This window comes from Lactuca virosa, chromosome 3 (assembly GCF_052849685.1).
Source record: "Lactuca virosa cultivar CGN04683 chromosome 3, Lactuca_virosa_CGN04683_v6, whole genome shotgun sequence".
NCBI lineage: Eukaryota > Viridiplantae > Streptophyta > Magnoliopsida > Asterales > Asteraceae > Lactuca > Lactuca virosa.
Window position 1 is genome coordinate 291,467,009 of NC_136428.1, and position 16,448 is coordinate 291,483,456.

At 37.8% G+C, this 16,448-nt stretch overlaps 2 protein-coding genes across 2 annotated transcripts; both read left to right on the forward strand.

The window, feature by feature from the left end:
• Positions 1 to 1,689: 1,689 nt before the first annotated feature.
• LOC145167262 (uncharacterized protein At2g33490-like) lies at positions 1,690 to 6,890 on the forward strand. Its single transcript, XM_079086404.1, has 9 exons — positions 1,690 to 2,161; positions 2,598 to 2,670; positions 2,883 to 2,957; positions 3,035 to 3,096; positions 3,802 to 3,899; positions 3,976 to 4,171; positions 4,731 to 4,955; positions 5,034 to 5,072; positions 5,794 to 6,890. The coding sequence occupies exons 1-9, from the start codon at positions 2,045 to 2,047 to the stop codon at positions 6,550 to 6,552; spliced, it is 1,644 nt and encodes a 547-aa protein (XP_078942530.1). The 5' UTR covers positions 1,690 to 2,044; the 3' UTR covers positions 6,553 to 6,890.
• A 2,470-nt stretch (positions 6,891 to 9,360) lies between these two features.
• Positions 9,361 to 10,714, forward strand: LOC145164664 (uncharacterized). The gene is made up of 2 exons (XM_079083377.1): positions 9,361 to 10,377; positions 10,457 to 10,714. Exons 1-2 carry the CDS (start codon positions 9,361 to 9,363, stop codon positions 10,712 to 10,714), a joined length of 1,275 nt encoding a protein of 424 aa, XP_078939503.1.
• Positions 10,715 to 16,448: the final 5,734 nt, after the last annotated feature.

Below are 16,448 nucleotides of genomic sequence, written 5' to 3' on the forward strand. Positions count from 1 at the left end.
TTAAAAACCCTATGTATCTCACCAGGTTTCCCAATCGCCATACATTTTTAAACGCTAAAAGTGACAAAATAACAATACATTCAAAGGAATATGAGAAGACACACAGAATGCCTCGAAAACATTGAATTTCGAAACAACATTATGATATAATTATATCAAATGGATGCCACATAAACATAAGACCTTAAGAAAAAAAGAGTTGGGAGGAAGCCTTAACCCACAAACGAGATCCCTCAGATAAACCCCCACCTTACCTGCCAAAGGTTCAAAAATCGAGGTTGAAGGAGAAGGTAGTAACGCACCATACATATCAGAAAAATAACATCCATCGGCATATCGGTCTAAAGTAAAACTGTCAACGTTGGAAAGCACAGACCACATGTCAAGGGCAATGACAAAAAAAGATTTTTCAAAAAGCGGAAAGTACAAAACAAAGAAGGTTCCAAAATTTCCATATCCAATATATAAAGATAAAGATCGGTTAAACATTAATTAGGCAGTATAATCAACGACGGATGTGACTAACCGGTGGCTGACCGAATTTAATGAAAACTGCAACTAGCTCATGCGTGACACCTCCATTACCAGAAATGATCATAATCTAAACCGATGGATGTGACTAATCGGTGGCTGATTGGGGGACTTAATGGTGTGCCCAGGTCGGCCAAGAAAGTAAATACCGACATGGTACACTAAAACGCAACAACCAAGAGTAATCTTCACAAACGCAACAATTAACCACATGTTGATAGCAATATATGCTAGGCAAAAACCTCTGAACGAGCGTATGCCGAAAAAAGTGCAAGGTACATATATCCACAATAAACAAACATAAGAAAGTACAAAGCAAACAATTGTTCTTACCCATATTATATAAGGAACGGGTAAGAGGTTGATCCAACTTTTCCTAAGAAGCCTATAAAAGCGAGCTCAGCCAAAGGAAATGTAAGGTTTCTCTTCCTAACTAAGCAACATCGGGATAATACTAATTTAGGCATCAGAAAACAATATCGGGGCAACACCCCGATAATACTTCATGACCTAGTGTCCATCTATTTTGCAACGTGACTTCTCGCTTGAACCTTGGAAGATGGATTCCTCCAAGCGCTATCATACATTTGGGGGGCCACGTAGCATCAAGTATCAAGATAAAATATAATTCCTTAAATTCTAATCCATCATATTACACTTGTTTTGATGAATTCCAAAACCCTCCAAAAGAAGCTAACCAAATGCTCTCTCTTACACCCGTTCCCGAGTTGTAGCAAAGAAAAGAGGAGAAGAGAAAAAAAGGAAGGAGAGAAAAGAAAAAAAGAAAAGAAAAGAAACAAAATTCGTCTTTTGTGTTTCTGAGTTGGAGAGAAGTGGAAGAAAAATTAAACATTTTGTGCTTTCTCTCAAAATCCTTCCAAATCAGAAGGAAAGTTAGGAGGGAAAGTGATCAATCCAAACCTTTCTTTTAATGAAACACGGATACACCAATTTCTTTTACTTTCCTCGCACTTCCACCGATTTCATTTCTTTTCCATACATGAATATCAATTAAGTCCATTTTGATTTTTGACAAATTATAGAGCCCATTGCCTAATTACCATTCATGTTTTTGTAAGCTGACAAGTTGGTAAGTTTCGTGACCGTGGTTAACACTCAACACACGAAAAGCAAAGTAAAGACATTTGAAAACCATGAATGCATATGGGAAGAAAATGGTAGGTTTTGGTATTTCTAGGTATTATATTAGTTAAAATCAAATGTGTCTGGATCACCGATTGGAGATTTGCGAATCGCCATTTGTTGAAGCTTGAACATGGTCAAAGTTCAACCCACAAATTAATTAACCCACCATGCCAACAACTTCCTTCTGCCGTAACCCATCAAATCTTCAACTTTGCTTCCTCCTCACTTGAATGTTGTTGAAATTAGCAAGCACCCACTTGCCGATCGTTTCGCACAAATCGGAATTGGTTTACAATTCCTTAAACGTTTAATCTCGCTGAAGACATCTATATCGGTTTAGTGTTTTGATTCATTACATATAGGACAAATGAAGTCATCACTGGGGAAGCTCGGGCGGAAATTATCGTTACAGAAGAGCGATGTGAAGGAGGTGAGGGATCATCAGCCTTCCGCCCATATAGATGAGCTTGCTCAGGCTACCAAGGTAGGGTTTGTGCTCCTGGATGCTTTCTATCTATCGCTTCTGATTTTGAATCCATTAATGTGCGCTTATTTCTTATAAACTTCAACTCTCCAGTATAAATCAAACGTATCAGTTAGGGTTTGATGTCAATTAACCTCGCAGTACCTTTTTTTCCTCTTTGATTCGAACTATATCCCTGAAACCTGATTCGTACTGTATTACACTACTCTCAACAATTATACACTAAGAACACACAGTTCAACAGATTAAGAAGGGTCTTTTTTAGCTTTAAATCCCCAAGGTCCTCAATCTTGCAAATTAAATTTTTGAAGTTGCCATTGATGAGCAGAATCAATGCTGCTAGGAATCGCCCCAAAGAGGATATGCCATATGCTAGAACTCATGTTCTCTAGTGTTTTCCTTCTTCTATACTTATGTTTTCCTTTTTTTTTCCCAGGATATGCAAGATATGAGAAACTGCTATGATGGTTTATTATCTGCAGCGGCTGCAACAGCAAATAGTATATACGGTAAGAGTTTCACTTTCTTCTTATTGGTTTAATCAATCATCAAACAAAATAGAAGCTCTTAGGAGTTATTGATTGTTAACCTGTAATTATCCTTCTACAATATGTACTTCAAGACCAATAACCTGTAATACATTTACATAATTTGCACCAATACATAAAATGCTTTTGATTAATATAAACATGTAAATGTCTCCATGAATTCTTGTTTTTAGAATTTTCGGAGTCACTAAATGAAATGGGGAGCTGTTTGCTGGGGAAAACCGGTGCAGATGCTGATGATGAAAGTGGTAATTACTAATTACATTTTTGTCCTTTCGGAAGGTGTTGTGTATGAATTTTATTGACATATTTTCCTTCCATACAGGAAAAATGTTATCAACTTTAGGGGATATGCAATTGGAACTTCAGAAAATTGCTGATACTTATGTAAGCATGTTGTGTTAGGATTGTTTCTTTTTTTTACTTAATGGGTTAAGCACTTAATCCAGACAGCTAAACATGGTTGTTTCTTTTTGACTTAATCTAGGGAGAATGACTTAATGGGTTAACCAAAAAAACCTAGCTTAATGTATCAGGACACCAGTCATTTACTTATTTGTCCTTCTTTTTTCCAACTAACTTCTCTCTCGTTAAACTTGATGGATAGTGTAAAAATTGGGTAACATTGTCATTTTGTCTCATTTAGAAGGGTTATCTAGTCTAGAAAAGAAACAAACTTTATGTATATTATCTATTCAGCCACTTTACCCATACAGAACCTAATGGAGAAAACAAAAAGAAAGAAAAAGAAAAGGGCTTTTAACATAAAAGTCCTTAAGTTTGGCAAGTTTTGTCGCTTTAGTCCCTGTGACGCTTTTTTGTTCGTTAATGCCCAAAGTTTGACAAACTTAAGGACTTTCATGTCAAATTTGAAACACATACTTAGGATAAAAACATAAAAGATTTGTAACAAGAACAAAAATGAAAAAAACTTGGCAAATTTTGGACATTAACGAACAAAAAAATCATCACAGGGACAAAACCAACAAAACTTGACAAACTTAAGGACTTTTATGTCAAAAGCCCAAAAGAAAAAAAGAAAAAAGAAACAGCATTGTTACAATTAATGACTGATTCATCTTTCCATGTCAGCGATCTGATGTGGTTGTGACAATTACTAACCCATCAGAGTCTCTCCTTAGTGAGCTAAGGAAAGTGGAGGAAATGAAACTTCAATGTGATGAAAAAAGGTAAATTTTGCTTTTGGTCTTTTCTAAACATGGTTATTGGAGTTGACTTTTGTTGACCGGGTTCCAAAATCTACAGGGAGGTTTATGAATACATGATGGCACAACATAAAGAGAAGGGGAAACAGAGAAATGGAAAAGTTGAACAAAAATTAAGAGAAGCTCAAGAGGAATTTGATGAAGTGACTAGACTTTGTGTTTTTAGGGTGAAATCTCTTAAAGAAGGACAATGTCGAAGTCTTTTAACACAAGCTGCTCGCCATCATGCCGCACAGGTTACACTATTTCTGACCTTTTTGTTAGATATGTAAAAAATGGGCCTAGCCCAGATATGTTTGAAGCCCATTAGGCCCAATGGCTTTGTTTTTGGTCCAATTGTTTTTTTACAAAAGCCCAATTAGAAGTAGGATCTGTTAGGCCTAAAGGCAACTTGGGGATTGAGCCTTAGGTAGTGTTTCGTATGAAATTACTTTTCTTAATATAATCTTCAATAACAATAATATTTTTATGTACTTCAAAACTTTTTAAATTATTCTTTGCTATTTTCCAAAAATAACCAAAATCTTGTTTGTATTATAAATATAAATCTACTTTTTAATATTTCATGGTATTTAACTCATTATATTTGTAAAAACATTTTTTTTTTAAATGTTACATAAACTTTCTTTTGACTATGTGAAATACATATAGTATCTTAGTATATATTCAAAAGGACATGAACTATGTTCATATGCTGCAATTTAATCTAGCCATATATATCCTTAATTGGATAACGTTTATTATTATTATTATTTTTTTAAATAACGCTTTTTCGTTTGTAATTGTTGGAAGCAGTTGCATTTTTTTCGCAAGGGACTTAAAGTTCTAGAAGCAGTGGAACCTTCCATAAGAAATGTTGCAGAAAAACATCGAATTGATTACCAAATCACAGGAGGTGAAGGTGAACCAATGAGTGGAGGATATGAAAGCACAGATGATGGAGAATTGAGTTTTGATTATAACAAACAAAAGAAACAGCTGCTTGATGATGATGATGGCAGCTCCCCAAATCCAATGGAGGTATTTTATTATTATTATTTTTTGTCCTTAAATTAATTTTAATAATTTTATTTCCGTATAACGTGTGCTATTTTCCAGCTGGACCAAGTGGATGTTCCATATCTAGAAGATTCAGAAGTAAGGAAGTTATATATTTCTACTTTAATTCTCCTTGAAACATTTAATTTTTTTCCATTAAGAAGTTGGAATCTTTTAAAAGAAAATGAAATTTGAAGGAGTTAGAAGATTATAAATTACTTGAATTTTCCATCCCTTTGTATACTTCTGTTTGGAATGTCAACGATGACAAATTACAAAATTCCCTTTATTGTGTCGAAATTTATTTTAATATTTATAAACATATATAAATTGCACTTTTTACGACGGAAATCTTTTAATATTTTTAGGTGAAAGATAAATTACACACATATACGAAAGAAATACTAAACAATATATTACATAATTCAAAAATAAAAAGAAGGGTAAGTTACAATTTTCTTCCCTGTGGTTTGTTTATTTTGACGGATATGGTCCCTGGAAAGTATTTTTGTCACACCTTTGGTCCTTTGGGCATTAAATTCCTACAATTGACAATTTTTTCACACTTTCAGGGACCATATCCATAAAAACAACATACTACATAACTACAATGTTAATGATATGGTTTAGAGAGGGTATTTTAGTCATTCATACAAATGACAGACAGTGTTAATTAAATTATTTGAATTTATGAAAGAAAAGTCGAATTCCATCACTGGTAACATTCTATGAATTCCATACTCCTTTGCAACCAAAACTCCGGAACGGAATTGAATTCCAATTCCGGCTAATTCCTAATTCCATAGTCGTTTTTCTGCAGATTTATCGGAATAAACATAAAGGGGAGCAGCTTTTTGGAAGGCAAACTAGAGTAAGCAGCTATTCCGCCCCACTATTCCCAGATAAAATCGACACATCAGAAAAACCAAAAGGAACACAACCCCCAAGGAAATTTTACTCTTATGTCCTTCCTCCTCCCACTGTAGACACCCGGAATCTAATTTCAAAACCCTCCACCTCCTCCATTTCTCATTCCATTCCATTCCAGCCAATTCCAGTGGAAACCGATTCCAATTCCGGTTATTCCGCCACCCAACTACCCGCCCCAGCCCCTTCTACCGGAAGATTTTCAGACTCCCAAACCAAAGCCGAGGGTAACATAGTCAAAAGACAATCCTATTCTGGTCCATTACCGCCAAGTAAACAATTTTCATTCAAAATCGCGTCCACTAGCGGCCCGATTACCTCCGAGCTTCCACAACCGCCATCACGGATTCCGGTGTCTCAGCCGTCTCGGAGTGCCTCACCGCCGCCAATATCTTCGCCTAAAATAAGTGAGCTTCATGAGCTTCCAAGGCCGCCGAGTAATTTACCCTTTTCAAAGTCGGTTGTTATTTCTGGTATTAATTTGAGTAGACATTCGGCGCCTTTGTATTCGAAGAATCAAGAAATCTCTCCACCAAATAAACGGGCTATGCTAACATCAATTTCTGCATCTCCTCTTCCACTTCCACCTCAGGTTGTTCCTCGAAGCTTTTCCATACCCTCCAAGGGAAATGACGTAAATACCCTTGGGTAGAAACAAGAATAGCTTGTCTTTGAGTCGTTGCTCAAAACCCGTTTTGAGCATTCAGATTTGAAGCAGCTATCAAAGTAGGATAAAATAGGAGGGTATCATATCAACTATCAAGGGTAGTTTCCAAAATGAACGAGGGCATTTTCGGCATAAAATCAAAATCCCAAAAGTTAAGATTTGGATTTTGGTGTGGGATTTAGGGTTTTATGATTTGGTTCTTTGTGGATGCAGGTTGAGTTTAAAGCTGATTTCCCGAGTTATTCTTTGAGTAGAAAGGTCTGTAAGCTATAACATATAAATATTGTGGATTTTGGTCGTGAGAAATTTTTTTATTTAGTTCACACGTAGTCGTTTCATTTTTCATATCTAATATCTAACATCTAACAAAACATGATTCATGGCATTCCATATCGATTTTATATGTGAGTGATTTATAAGTGTTTGGTTATAGCCTTATAGGCTAATAACGACTTATAAACACGGTTTTAAGTTGATTAAGATGTTGCGTGGGGTTTGAGATCTTGACTCTATATTGTTAGACTATCTCCAACCATTAACATTATTTTTTTTACATTAGATTTATAATTATAATGTAAAAGATAGTGTAAACACTAAAGTCTCCCAACCTATTACACTATATTTAACATTAAAAGGAATATTCTAGGTAGTTGTTCTTTATTCAACACTATATATAGTGTTACATTAAAATCCAACACTATATATATATATATATATATATATATATATATATATATATATATATATAGTGTTATATTAAAATCCAATACTATTTATAGTGTTAGGTATAGTGTAGGGTTGGAACATTATAGTGTAAAAATGGTTTTTTATTGTAAGGTTGGAGATGCCCTTATGCTATGGGGGTGTTTGGAGGGGGCAAAAGTCATTTTTGGAAAAGTTACAAAAAGTTAGGTTTTCCTGACTTTTCCAAAAAGTTCATTTTTACTTGTATCCAAATCCAAAAGCAGCTTTTAAAATGCATTTGCCAAACATCTTTTACCTTCTATTTTTTCCTAAAAGGCTTTTTGGCCTCTAAAAAGCTAAGTCAAACACCCCCTATGTTGATGATTTGAATTTATAACCAAAACTTCTCAAAAGTTTTCTAAGATAATTAAAGGGTTATTGACATAGAAGCACAATAATGTTTTTCATTTGGTTTTAAAAGGTTTTTCAACTAATTTTCGTACCTCTGACCCAACTAAAGTGACAAATTACTTGTTATTTATACCATGCGAGCCAGTCACCCGATAATTAAATGTGACGTGACCTTTAGACTTCTGATTTTATCAATTAAATGAAATGTGACGTGACCTTTAGACTTCTGATTTATAAGTGTTTGGTTATAGCCTTATAGGCTAATAACGACTTATAAACACGGTTTTAAGTTGATTAAGATGTTGCGTGGGGTTTGAGATCTTGACTCTATATTGTTAGACTATTTCCAACCATTAACATTATTTTTTTTACATTAGATTTATAATTATAATGTAAAAGATAGTGTAAACACTAAAGTCTCCCAACCTATTACACTATATTTAACATTAAAAGGAATATTCTAGGTAGTTGTTCTTTATTCAACACTATATATAGTGTTACATTAAAATCCAACACTATATATATATATATATATATATATATATATATATATATATATAGTGTTATATTAAAATCCAATACTATTTATAGTGTTAGGTATATTGTAGGGTTGAAACATTATAGTGTAAAAATGGTTTTTTATTGTAAGGTTGGAGATGCCCTTATGCTATGGGGGTGTTTGGAGGGGGCAAAAGTCATTTTTGGAAAAGTTACAAAAAGTTAGGTTTTCCTGACTTTTCCAAAAAGTTCATTTTTACTTGTATCCAAATCCAAAAGCAGCTTTTAAAATGCATTTGCCAAACATCTTTTACCTTCTATTTTTTTCTAAAAGGCCTTTTGGCCTCTAAAAAGCTAAGTCAAACACCCCCTATGTTGATGATTTGAATTTATAACCAAAACTTCTAAAAAGTTTTCTAAGATAATTAAAGGGTTATTGACATAGAAGCACAATAATGTTTTTCATTTGGTTTTAAAAGGTTTTTCAACTAATTTTCGTACCTCTGACCCAACTAAAGTGACAAATTACTTGTTATTTATACCATGCGAGCCAGTCACCCGATAATTAAATGTGACGTGACCTTTAGACTTCTGATTTTATCAATTAAATGACATGTCATCAATGACACGTCAATTTTGCCTTCGTATAACTGTTCAAAAAAAGGTTTTACTAGAGTCGTTTATCAAAATTGTGTTGAAGTGCTCAAGATTCTAGGGCTTTTCTCTCCTAGTTCATTAAGTTTTCTCTCATCTAGGGTTCCTTTGTACAGTTGAAAGTTCATGGCGAACCGAAGACCCTATTTTCTTGAAAGTGGATTTGCACTATAACGGTGTTTTTACGAGACACCTACATAGATATACTGGAGGTGATACGTTCATGTTTACTGATCATGATTTCTCTGGAATGGATTTACATGGGTGTTGTGAATTTCTAGAAAGGTTTGTCAGAGAACCTTTTGAGAAACTTTATTACTCAACACGTGATCAAACTATGGCAAATGCTCTTAGCGTAATAGCCAACGAAATGAAATATCAAAATTCTATCAATGTTGATTATCAAGCACCAGAAAGGCCAATAAACCTGTATTTAGATCATATTCGGGAAGGATTTGAGGATCGGTTTGATGAAGAAAGTGGTTCAGTGATCCAGGGGGTGACAAAGAACCTTCACAAGGAATCCCTGATCCTGAACCAGCCCATATGTTTGATGCTGGTTTGGAAGATGAAATCAATGGGGATTATTGTACCCTTCTAAACAAGACCAAGGACAATGAGTTTCTGAACAAGTTATGGCCAGAAGGTGGAGAAGAGAAAAATGTTGAGACCCAAATGGATAATGTTGAGGAATTGGACAATGATGTTCTTGAGGAACATCCTATCTTTAATCCTCAGGTACACTGTAAGAAGCAAGTACCAATTTTGGGCATGAGATTTGAGAATCCAAAACAACTTAAGAGCATGTTATGTAATTATGCTGTTAAGAATGGCTATCAACTATGGTTCGAAAAGAATGACAATAAGAGGCTTCTTGTGTTGTGTTGTAAAGGTGCTTGTACTTTTAGGCTGTGGGCAAGTTGGATGAGTACAGAACACAATTTTCAAATCAAATCTCTAAAAAGTAAGCATCAATGTGCTAGGAACTACAAAATGGGTTCAATTGTCAATTACCGATGGATTGGTAGCCACTACACCAAGGAGATTTTGCGTAGACAGAAACTGACAATTAGGCAACTAAGATTGGAGGTCATCAAGAAATTTGGTATTGAAGTCAGTATTAACCAATGCAGAAGGGCCAAACAGTATGCTATGAATATTATTGAAGGTACCTTGATTGAGCATTATGCTAAGCTCTGGTCTTATGGAGAGGAAATTAGAAGATCCAACCCTGGTTCAACAGTCAACATGGACGTACTTACAATGCCAGATGGAACTAATCACTTTAGTAAGTATTATGTTTGTTTTGATGGTGTGAAGAAGGGGTGGTTAGAAGGGTGCAAGAGGGTGATTGGAATTGATGGTTACTTCTTGAAAGGGTATGTTACTGGTGAGTTGCTATGTGCTGTGGGGAAAGATGCTAGGGACCAAATATACCCAATTTCTTGGGCAGTAGTATGTGTTGAAAACAAGGAAAACTGGAAATGGTTTCTGTCATTGTTAAGTGATGATCTCAATCTTGGTATGGGACAATGTTTCACTCTTATGTCAACCCAACACAAGGTAAGAAAAACATTTTATTACTTCTCTTTCACAAAGTATATCACCCAATTCATTTCTAACTACTTGTATGTTGGTATAGGGTCTTATGGAAGCTGTCAAAGAATTGTTACCCCGAGCTGAGCATAGGAAATGTGCAAGGCACATTGTGGCCAACTTCAGTAAAAAGTTTCCAGGGGCACAGTTTGTTAATTTGTTTTGGGTTGCATGCAATGCAACAAAAGAACAATATTTCAAGGAAATAATGAAGGATATTGAGCTTATGAGTCCAGAGGCAAGTAACTACTTGATAGAGAAGGACCCTAGAACATGGTCAAGAGCTTACTATCAAGTTGGTTGATGTTGTTCTAGTATGGAGAATGGAGGATGTGAAAGTTCAATACAGTCATAGTTGAAACCAAGAAGAAACCTATCATCACAATGCTTGAAGAATTGAGAATGTATATGATGAACAAATTGTTCACATCAAAACTTAATGGATGCTCAAGTGATGTTTCACCTGAAATAAGGCTGAGGTTGAATGAGTTAAAGGTTAATCAAAGGTTTTAGGAGGTATTGCCAAGTGGACTCAACCAGTTTAAGACTAGGTCAGGAAGTGAGGCATGTGAAGTTGATTTAGACAAGAGGACATGTTCATGCTGGATGTGGCAACTTAATGGTTATGGGTGTGTTCATTCTGTGACTGCCATTAGCTACCTTAATAGAGATGTGGAGAAATATGTGGATCCTTATTTTTGTAGAGCAATGTATATGAAGACCTACCAGTACAAAATTTGTCTAATGAATGGAAGCAAGATATGGCCTGGAACTAAAATGCTACGGCTCCCCCGTAGTCTTACAACACTTTCACCCTAACACAACCCGCATCCCAATGCCTTACCCCTAATTTATCAATTCGAATTGCACACAGAGTCGAGCACGCACTCAACCGAACACCCAAACTGAACTCAATTCATGACTGGAACCCCAACCTGGTTCCCCAAATTCTGCTACCAAGCACCCAGAAGACGTGATTCACATGTTGGGGAGTTTTACCGAACTCCCAACTCACACAATCCTCAAACCAAACAGGCACTTGGGCCGCCTTCCTCCTTAACGGGGATGCGAAACTCATCCTAGTTTCATAACCACTCCTGTTCCTGAATACCTGAACGATTCTCCCCCACTTCGATTCGATAAGTTCTCACGGCACACTAGAATTGAAGGATTTACCCAATCCTTCTTACCCCCTAATGGCCTGCTGACAACCCGCGCTTAGCAATGCTATTGTTCCATCACTAACCATCCCAAAAGACTGCACAGTCCCCGAAGATCTGCTAAAAACTTCCTGAAGCCCAACAACACTATTGATCCCATATACTTTAGATGATACTACACCCAACACTTGCAACCCTCAGAGTTGATGCCCAAAATAAAACCTCAACAATGGACCACCTCCCTAGTTGCACCTAAACGCCAATCAACATGACTGGAAAAACTACTGAATCCTAACGATACGAGAGTGTTAACCCGCTAAATCCTGACCATAAACCCTCCACACAACGCCCCTGAACCGATCTCGACTACCACCCAACATGCAACCGAACACTTGGAGCTTGCTATACGAAAAATGACCCTTCAATAAGCCACTAATGATTCACGGCATGCAAAAGACGTAAGATACTCCCCAGAGATACAGCCTGACGACGACATAATCACAACCCAAAGATAACGCGAACCCAACATAATATAAGATTCCAAGCAACAAGAAACCGATAGCAACCAAAAGAATCGTATATGATAAACACCCGCCGAACCACCTCCTGGAGCACTGGCTTCCCTTGCCTCCCTAGGGAATAATCTCTACTGACATGATCAACCTGCCATGTTCGTAGCGACCCACACTTCTAGATTGGCAAGCTCCATTGTGCCTTTCTGGCACGCGCTACACCGACCCCGGTCCTGCTGGCCTCTCCGACCCTGTTCAGAAATCTTGGGTCTCTTCCCGAGTCCCTCTACTAAATGCACCCAACCTGATCCTCTCTCCCCGAGGTACCCTAAATCGATCTCCCGCCCTCGGACTCTGGGTTTCATATCATTCAAGGTCTGGCATCCTGGCACCCTCACCAACTCAATTGTCAACACCTGCACTGCAATAGCTGGAGCAGACTCTGCCCTAACCCGGGCTACAAACTACTCCCAAGACATAGTCTCCAATCCTGAAAACGCAATTGTAACGACCCAAATTCCGAATAAAATTTTCATTTTTAAATAATCAAAACATTCCCATAAAATACGAAATCCCAATGACAATTGTTTTCAAAATCCATAACATCAACATTTTATTTCAAATATCAGAGTGTCCCCATATAAAATGTCGGAGAGTGCATGCCGCCATCATTCCTTGCCCTTGCCCTTAGGCTCTGAAGTACCTGAAACAAATCAACAAATTGTAAGCTAATGCTTAGTGAGTTCCCCAGAGATACCCCACACAATCCACATAATCACATAATCCATATTAGCAATATAAGCTACATAAACCACACAAGCCATGCATACTAACATATAAGGATGCCGTGGGCTCCCCCCAGGGCCGTATACATACATGCCATGGGCTCCCCCATGGTCTTTACCTAGGATGCCATGGGCTCCCGCACATGGTTTGATATCCGCCTGCCATGGGCTCCCCCCGGGGTCTTCCATGCAAATACACAAAGTCAACTAGCATAACATATATCACAGAAATAACTATCATACTACATAACTCATATATAAACATATAGGGATGTCGTGGACTCCCTCCATGGTCTTACTCATATGTGCCATTGGCTTCCCTACATGGTCTTAAATACTTGCCATGGGCTCCCCCACATGGTCTTTACCTGGAATGTCATGGGCTCCCCCACATGGTTTTGTATCCAACTGCCATGGGCTTCCCCCGGGGTCTTCACATATCTCGTCAATAAGTACTAGCACATTATCATATATATGCATACCATACATATCAATAGTGACTCCACAATGAACACTACAACTAACTAAATAGGCCGGCCTTGGTGCCTTAGACCCATTGGTATGGTGAGGAGACCTACTTCTGTCTGCTGAATCCGAAAGTTGCTCTCCTAATAATCTGTGACCACCCGTGCTAAACAATAATATCATTAATCCAAAGTTAGGGTTGAATATAATCTAATTAAAGAACCCAAGCCCCAAGTCCTTTCATAATGGCCCAAAAGTCTTCCATTGCTAATGGGCCCAAAGTCCATGCCCAAAATCATTAATGGGCCTCATGGCCCAATAAGGCCCAACCATAGCAACCATGGCCTAAAACAGATAAATTGGCCCACTAACTCAAAACATGACCAAACCCAATGACTGATTAAGGCCCAAAGGGCTTACAAGCCCAAAACAAGTCCAAGCCCATCTGAGTGCGCACGCCTTGCGTACCACTCCTGTACGCTCAGCGTACTGAGTCCCTGAGCTGTACGCGCTACGTACGCTATACTACGCCCAACGTACAAGTATATTAATCAACTTATTCCATTAAGTGCTTAATACTCGATGTCCTAACGTCCAATCTTTAGATCTGAGTCCATTAAGACGTCCTAAGGTATAAAGTTGGCAACTTTATGCCTTTGCATGTTCCATATGTTCCCAACAACCCATTAAGACCTTTCCAAGAGTCTTAATCCATGCATGAGGTCAAAACACCCATCAAGACACCATTTTTATGACATGAATGAGTCAAGGAACCTTAGATCTACTCTTCCTAAGCTCTGTAGTTGCTCCAACTCTCTAGAGATGATCCATGAACACAAAAAGGAACCATATACAAAACCATAGATCTAGAAATGATAATGATGACCAAGCTGAAATATTTTTACCTCCTCAAGCTTCCTAAGCTGCTGTAAATGCAAGATCCATAAGCCCTTCCTCGTTCAAGCTTGTTTCCTCCTCTTCCTCGAAGCTAACACACCAAAAGGATGGTGTTTAAAGACTCACAAGCTCAAGAACACACACACTCTAATGATTTCAGGGTTTTAGGGACGTTTGAGGGTGAAGGAGGCTAGCTAGGGTAAGGCTCAAATGAGATAAGGTTGCTTATATAGGTCTTAATTCCGATAATTAGGGTTTGGTTCTCTGTCGCGTACGCCCCGCGTACCTATATGTACGCCCCACGTATGCGAAACTCCTTCGCGATCCTTCCTCCATGGTACGCTAAGCGTACTCTTAGGTACACCCAATGTACTAAAAGGGACCATTTTTGCCAACTAAATCATTTCAAGGGTTCCAAGGGTAATACCTGATTTGGAGTGTTACAACTCTCCCCCACTTGAACTAGACTTCGTCCTCGAAGTCCGCAGACGCAAACATAATGCTCCCACATCTCATCCTCTGGCTCCTATGTCCATTCAGAGCCCTTCCGGTGCTGCCATTGCACCTTCACTAGCTTCACCTCCTTGTTACGAAGAACCTTATTCTTCCTATCCAAAACTACAACGGGTTTCTCGATGTAATTCAACCTCTCATCTATCTGAATGTCTTCCAAAGAGATAACCGCAGTCTCATCTGTGACACACTTCTGAAGCTGAGACACATGGAAGTTGTTGTGTATCTGGCTAAGCTCGTTGAGTGGATCCAAGCGATAAGCCACCTTGCCCACCCATGCAGAAATCCTGAACGGGCCAATATATCGGGGCCCTAACTTGCCCCTCTTCCGAAACCTGATGACTCCCTTCCATGGCGACACTTTCAGTAAAACAAAGTCCCCCACCTGAAACTCAAGATCCGATCGACGCCGGTCAGTATAGCTTTTCTGATGGCTCTGTGCGGCTCGTAGCCGGTCGCGCACCTGCTGAATCAACTCGGTAGTCTTGAGCACCACCTCGGTGCTCCCCATGACTTGGTGTCCAACCTCACCCTAAAAAACTTGGGTCCTACACTTCCGACTATACAACATCTCAAACGGGGGTCGGTCGATACTAGCATGATAACTATTGTTATATGAAAATTCAGCTAGTGGGAGGTATGTATCTGTAACGCCCGCAGATTCGGGCTAGTCAATTTAGAGACAATGAGCATCAAAAATGATTTTTTTATGGAATATTATTTAGAAGGAGTAATCTTAACCAAGTTATAGTATATGTCACAAGGGTTCCATACATATAAAGAAGGCCGAAATCCGAGTTATAACGAAGAAGTTATGACCCGTCGAAGTTTTACGGTAAAACCGGCATGACACGGACTAAAATCTAGTGGTAATAATACTAGGTTTCGTCGAAGGAAATCATATTGTTAAGAAGCGAAGCGCTGCTCGAATTTCGAGTTGTCACTTTAACAAGTGAGTGCATAGTTACTTTCATCTTACACATAGATATGAAGTATTTTATATAAATTACGTGCTATGTGTGCATATTATTTGAATACTTGCTTTCTATGCTGGATAAACGATTTTATACATGTTTTAAATAATTTAAACTGTATATGTATTTTATATCTACGAATATGTTGGGTAAAACATGGGTAGATGAATGATGAGAGATGAAAGATGATATGAGTGAACATTGGCAGCTATAGACTTGGTGCCTAACAAATAACATCGGCAACTATGGACTTAGTGCCTATCGAATAAACATTGGTAGATATGGACTTAGTACCTGTTAGATAAATGTTGGTAACTATGGACTTAGTACCTGTTAAACAAACGTTGGTAGCTATGAATTTAGTACCTATTAGCTGAACACTGTTAGCTATGGATTTAGTACCCGATGAATGAACTTTAGCAGCTATGGAATTAGTGCTTTACGAACAAGAATTGACAACTATGGACTTAGTGCCTATCATATAAACCCTGGAAGCAATGGGCTTCAAAAGGAACGAATGCAAGATAGATGATTCTTAGGGTAGATTCTTAATAGTAAGGAAGATAATGGGGATGGGTAATTGGGTTGATTGTTTGATGTTTAAACATAATAATTAAATTATTGTGGGTTGAAAATCCTATCTACTCACCAGGTTTCCCAACCTGACCCACTCAAGCTTATTTGTATCACATGTGTCGATATGAAGCTACTTTACACTGAGAGATTTAAAAG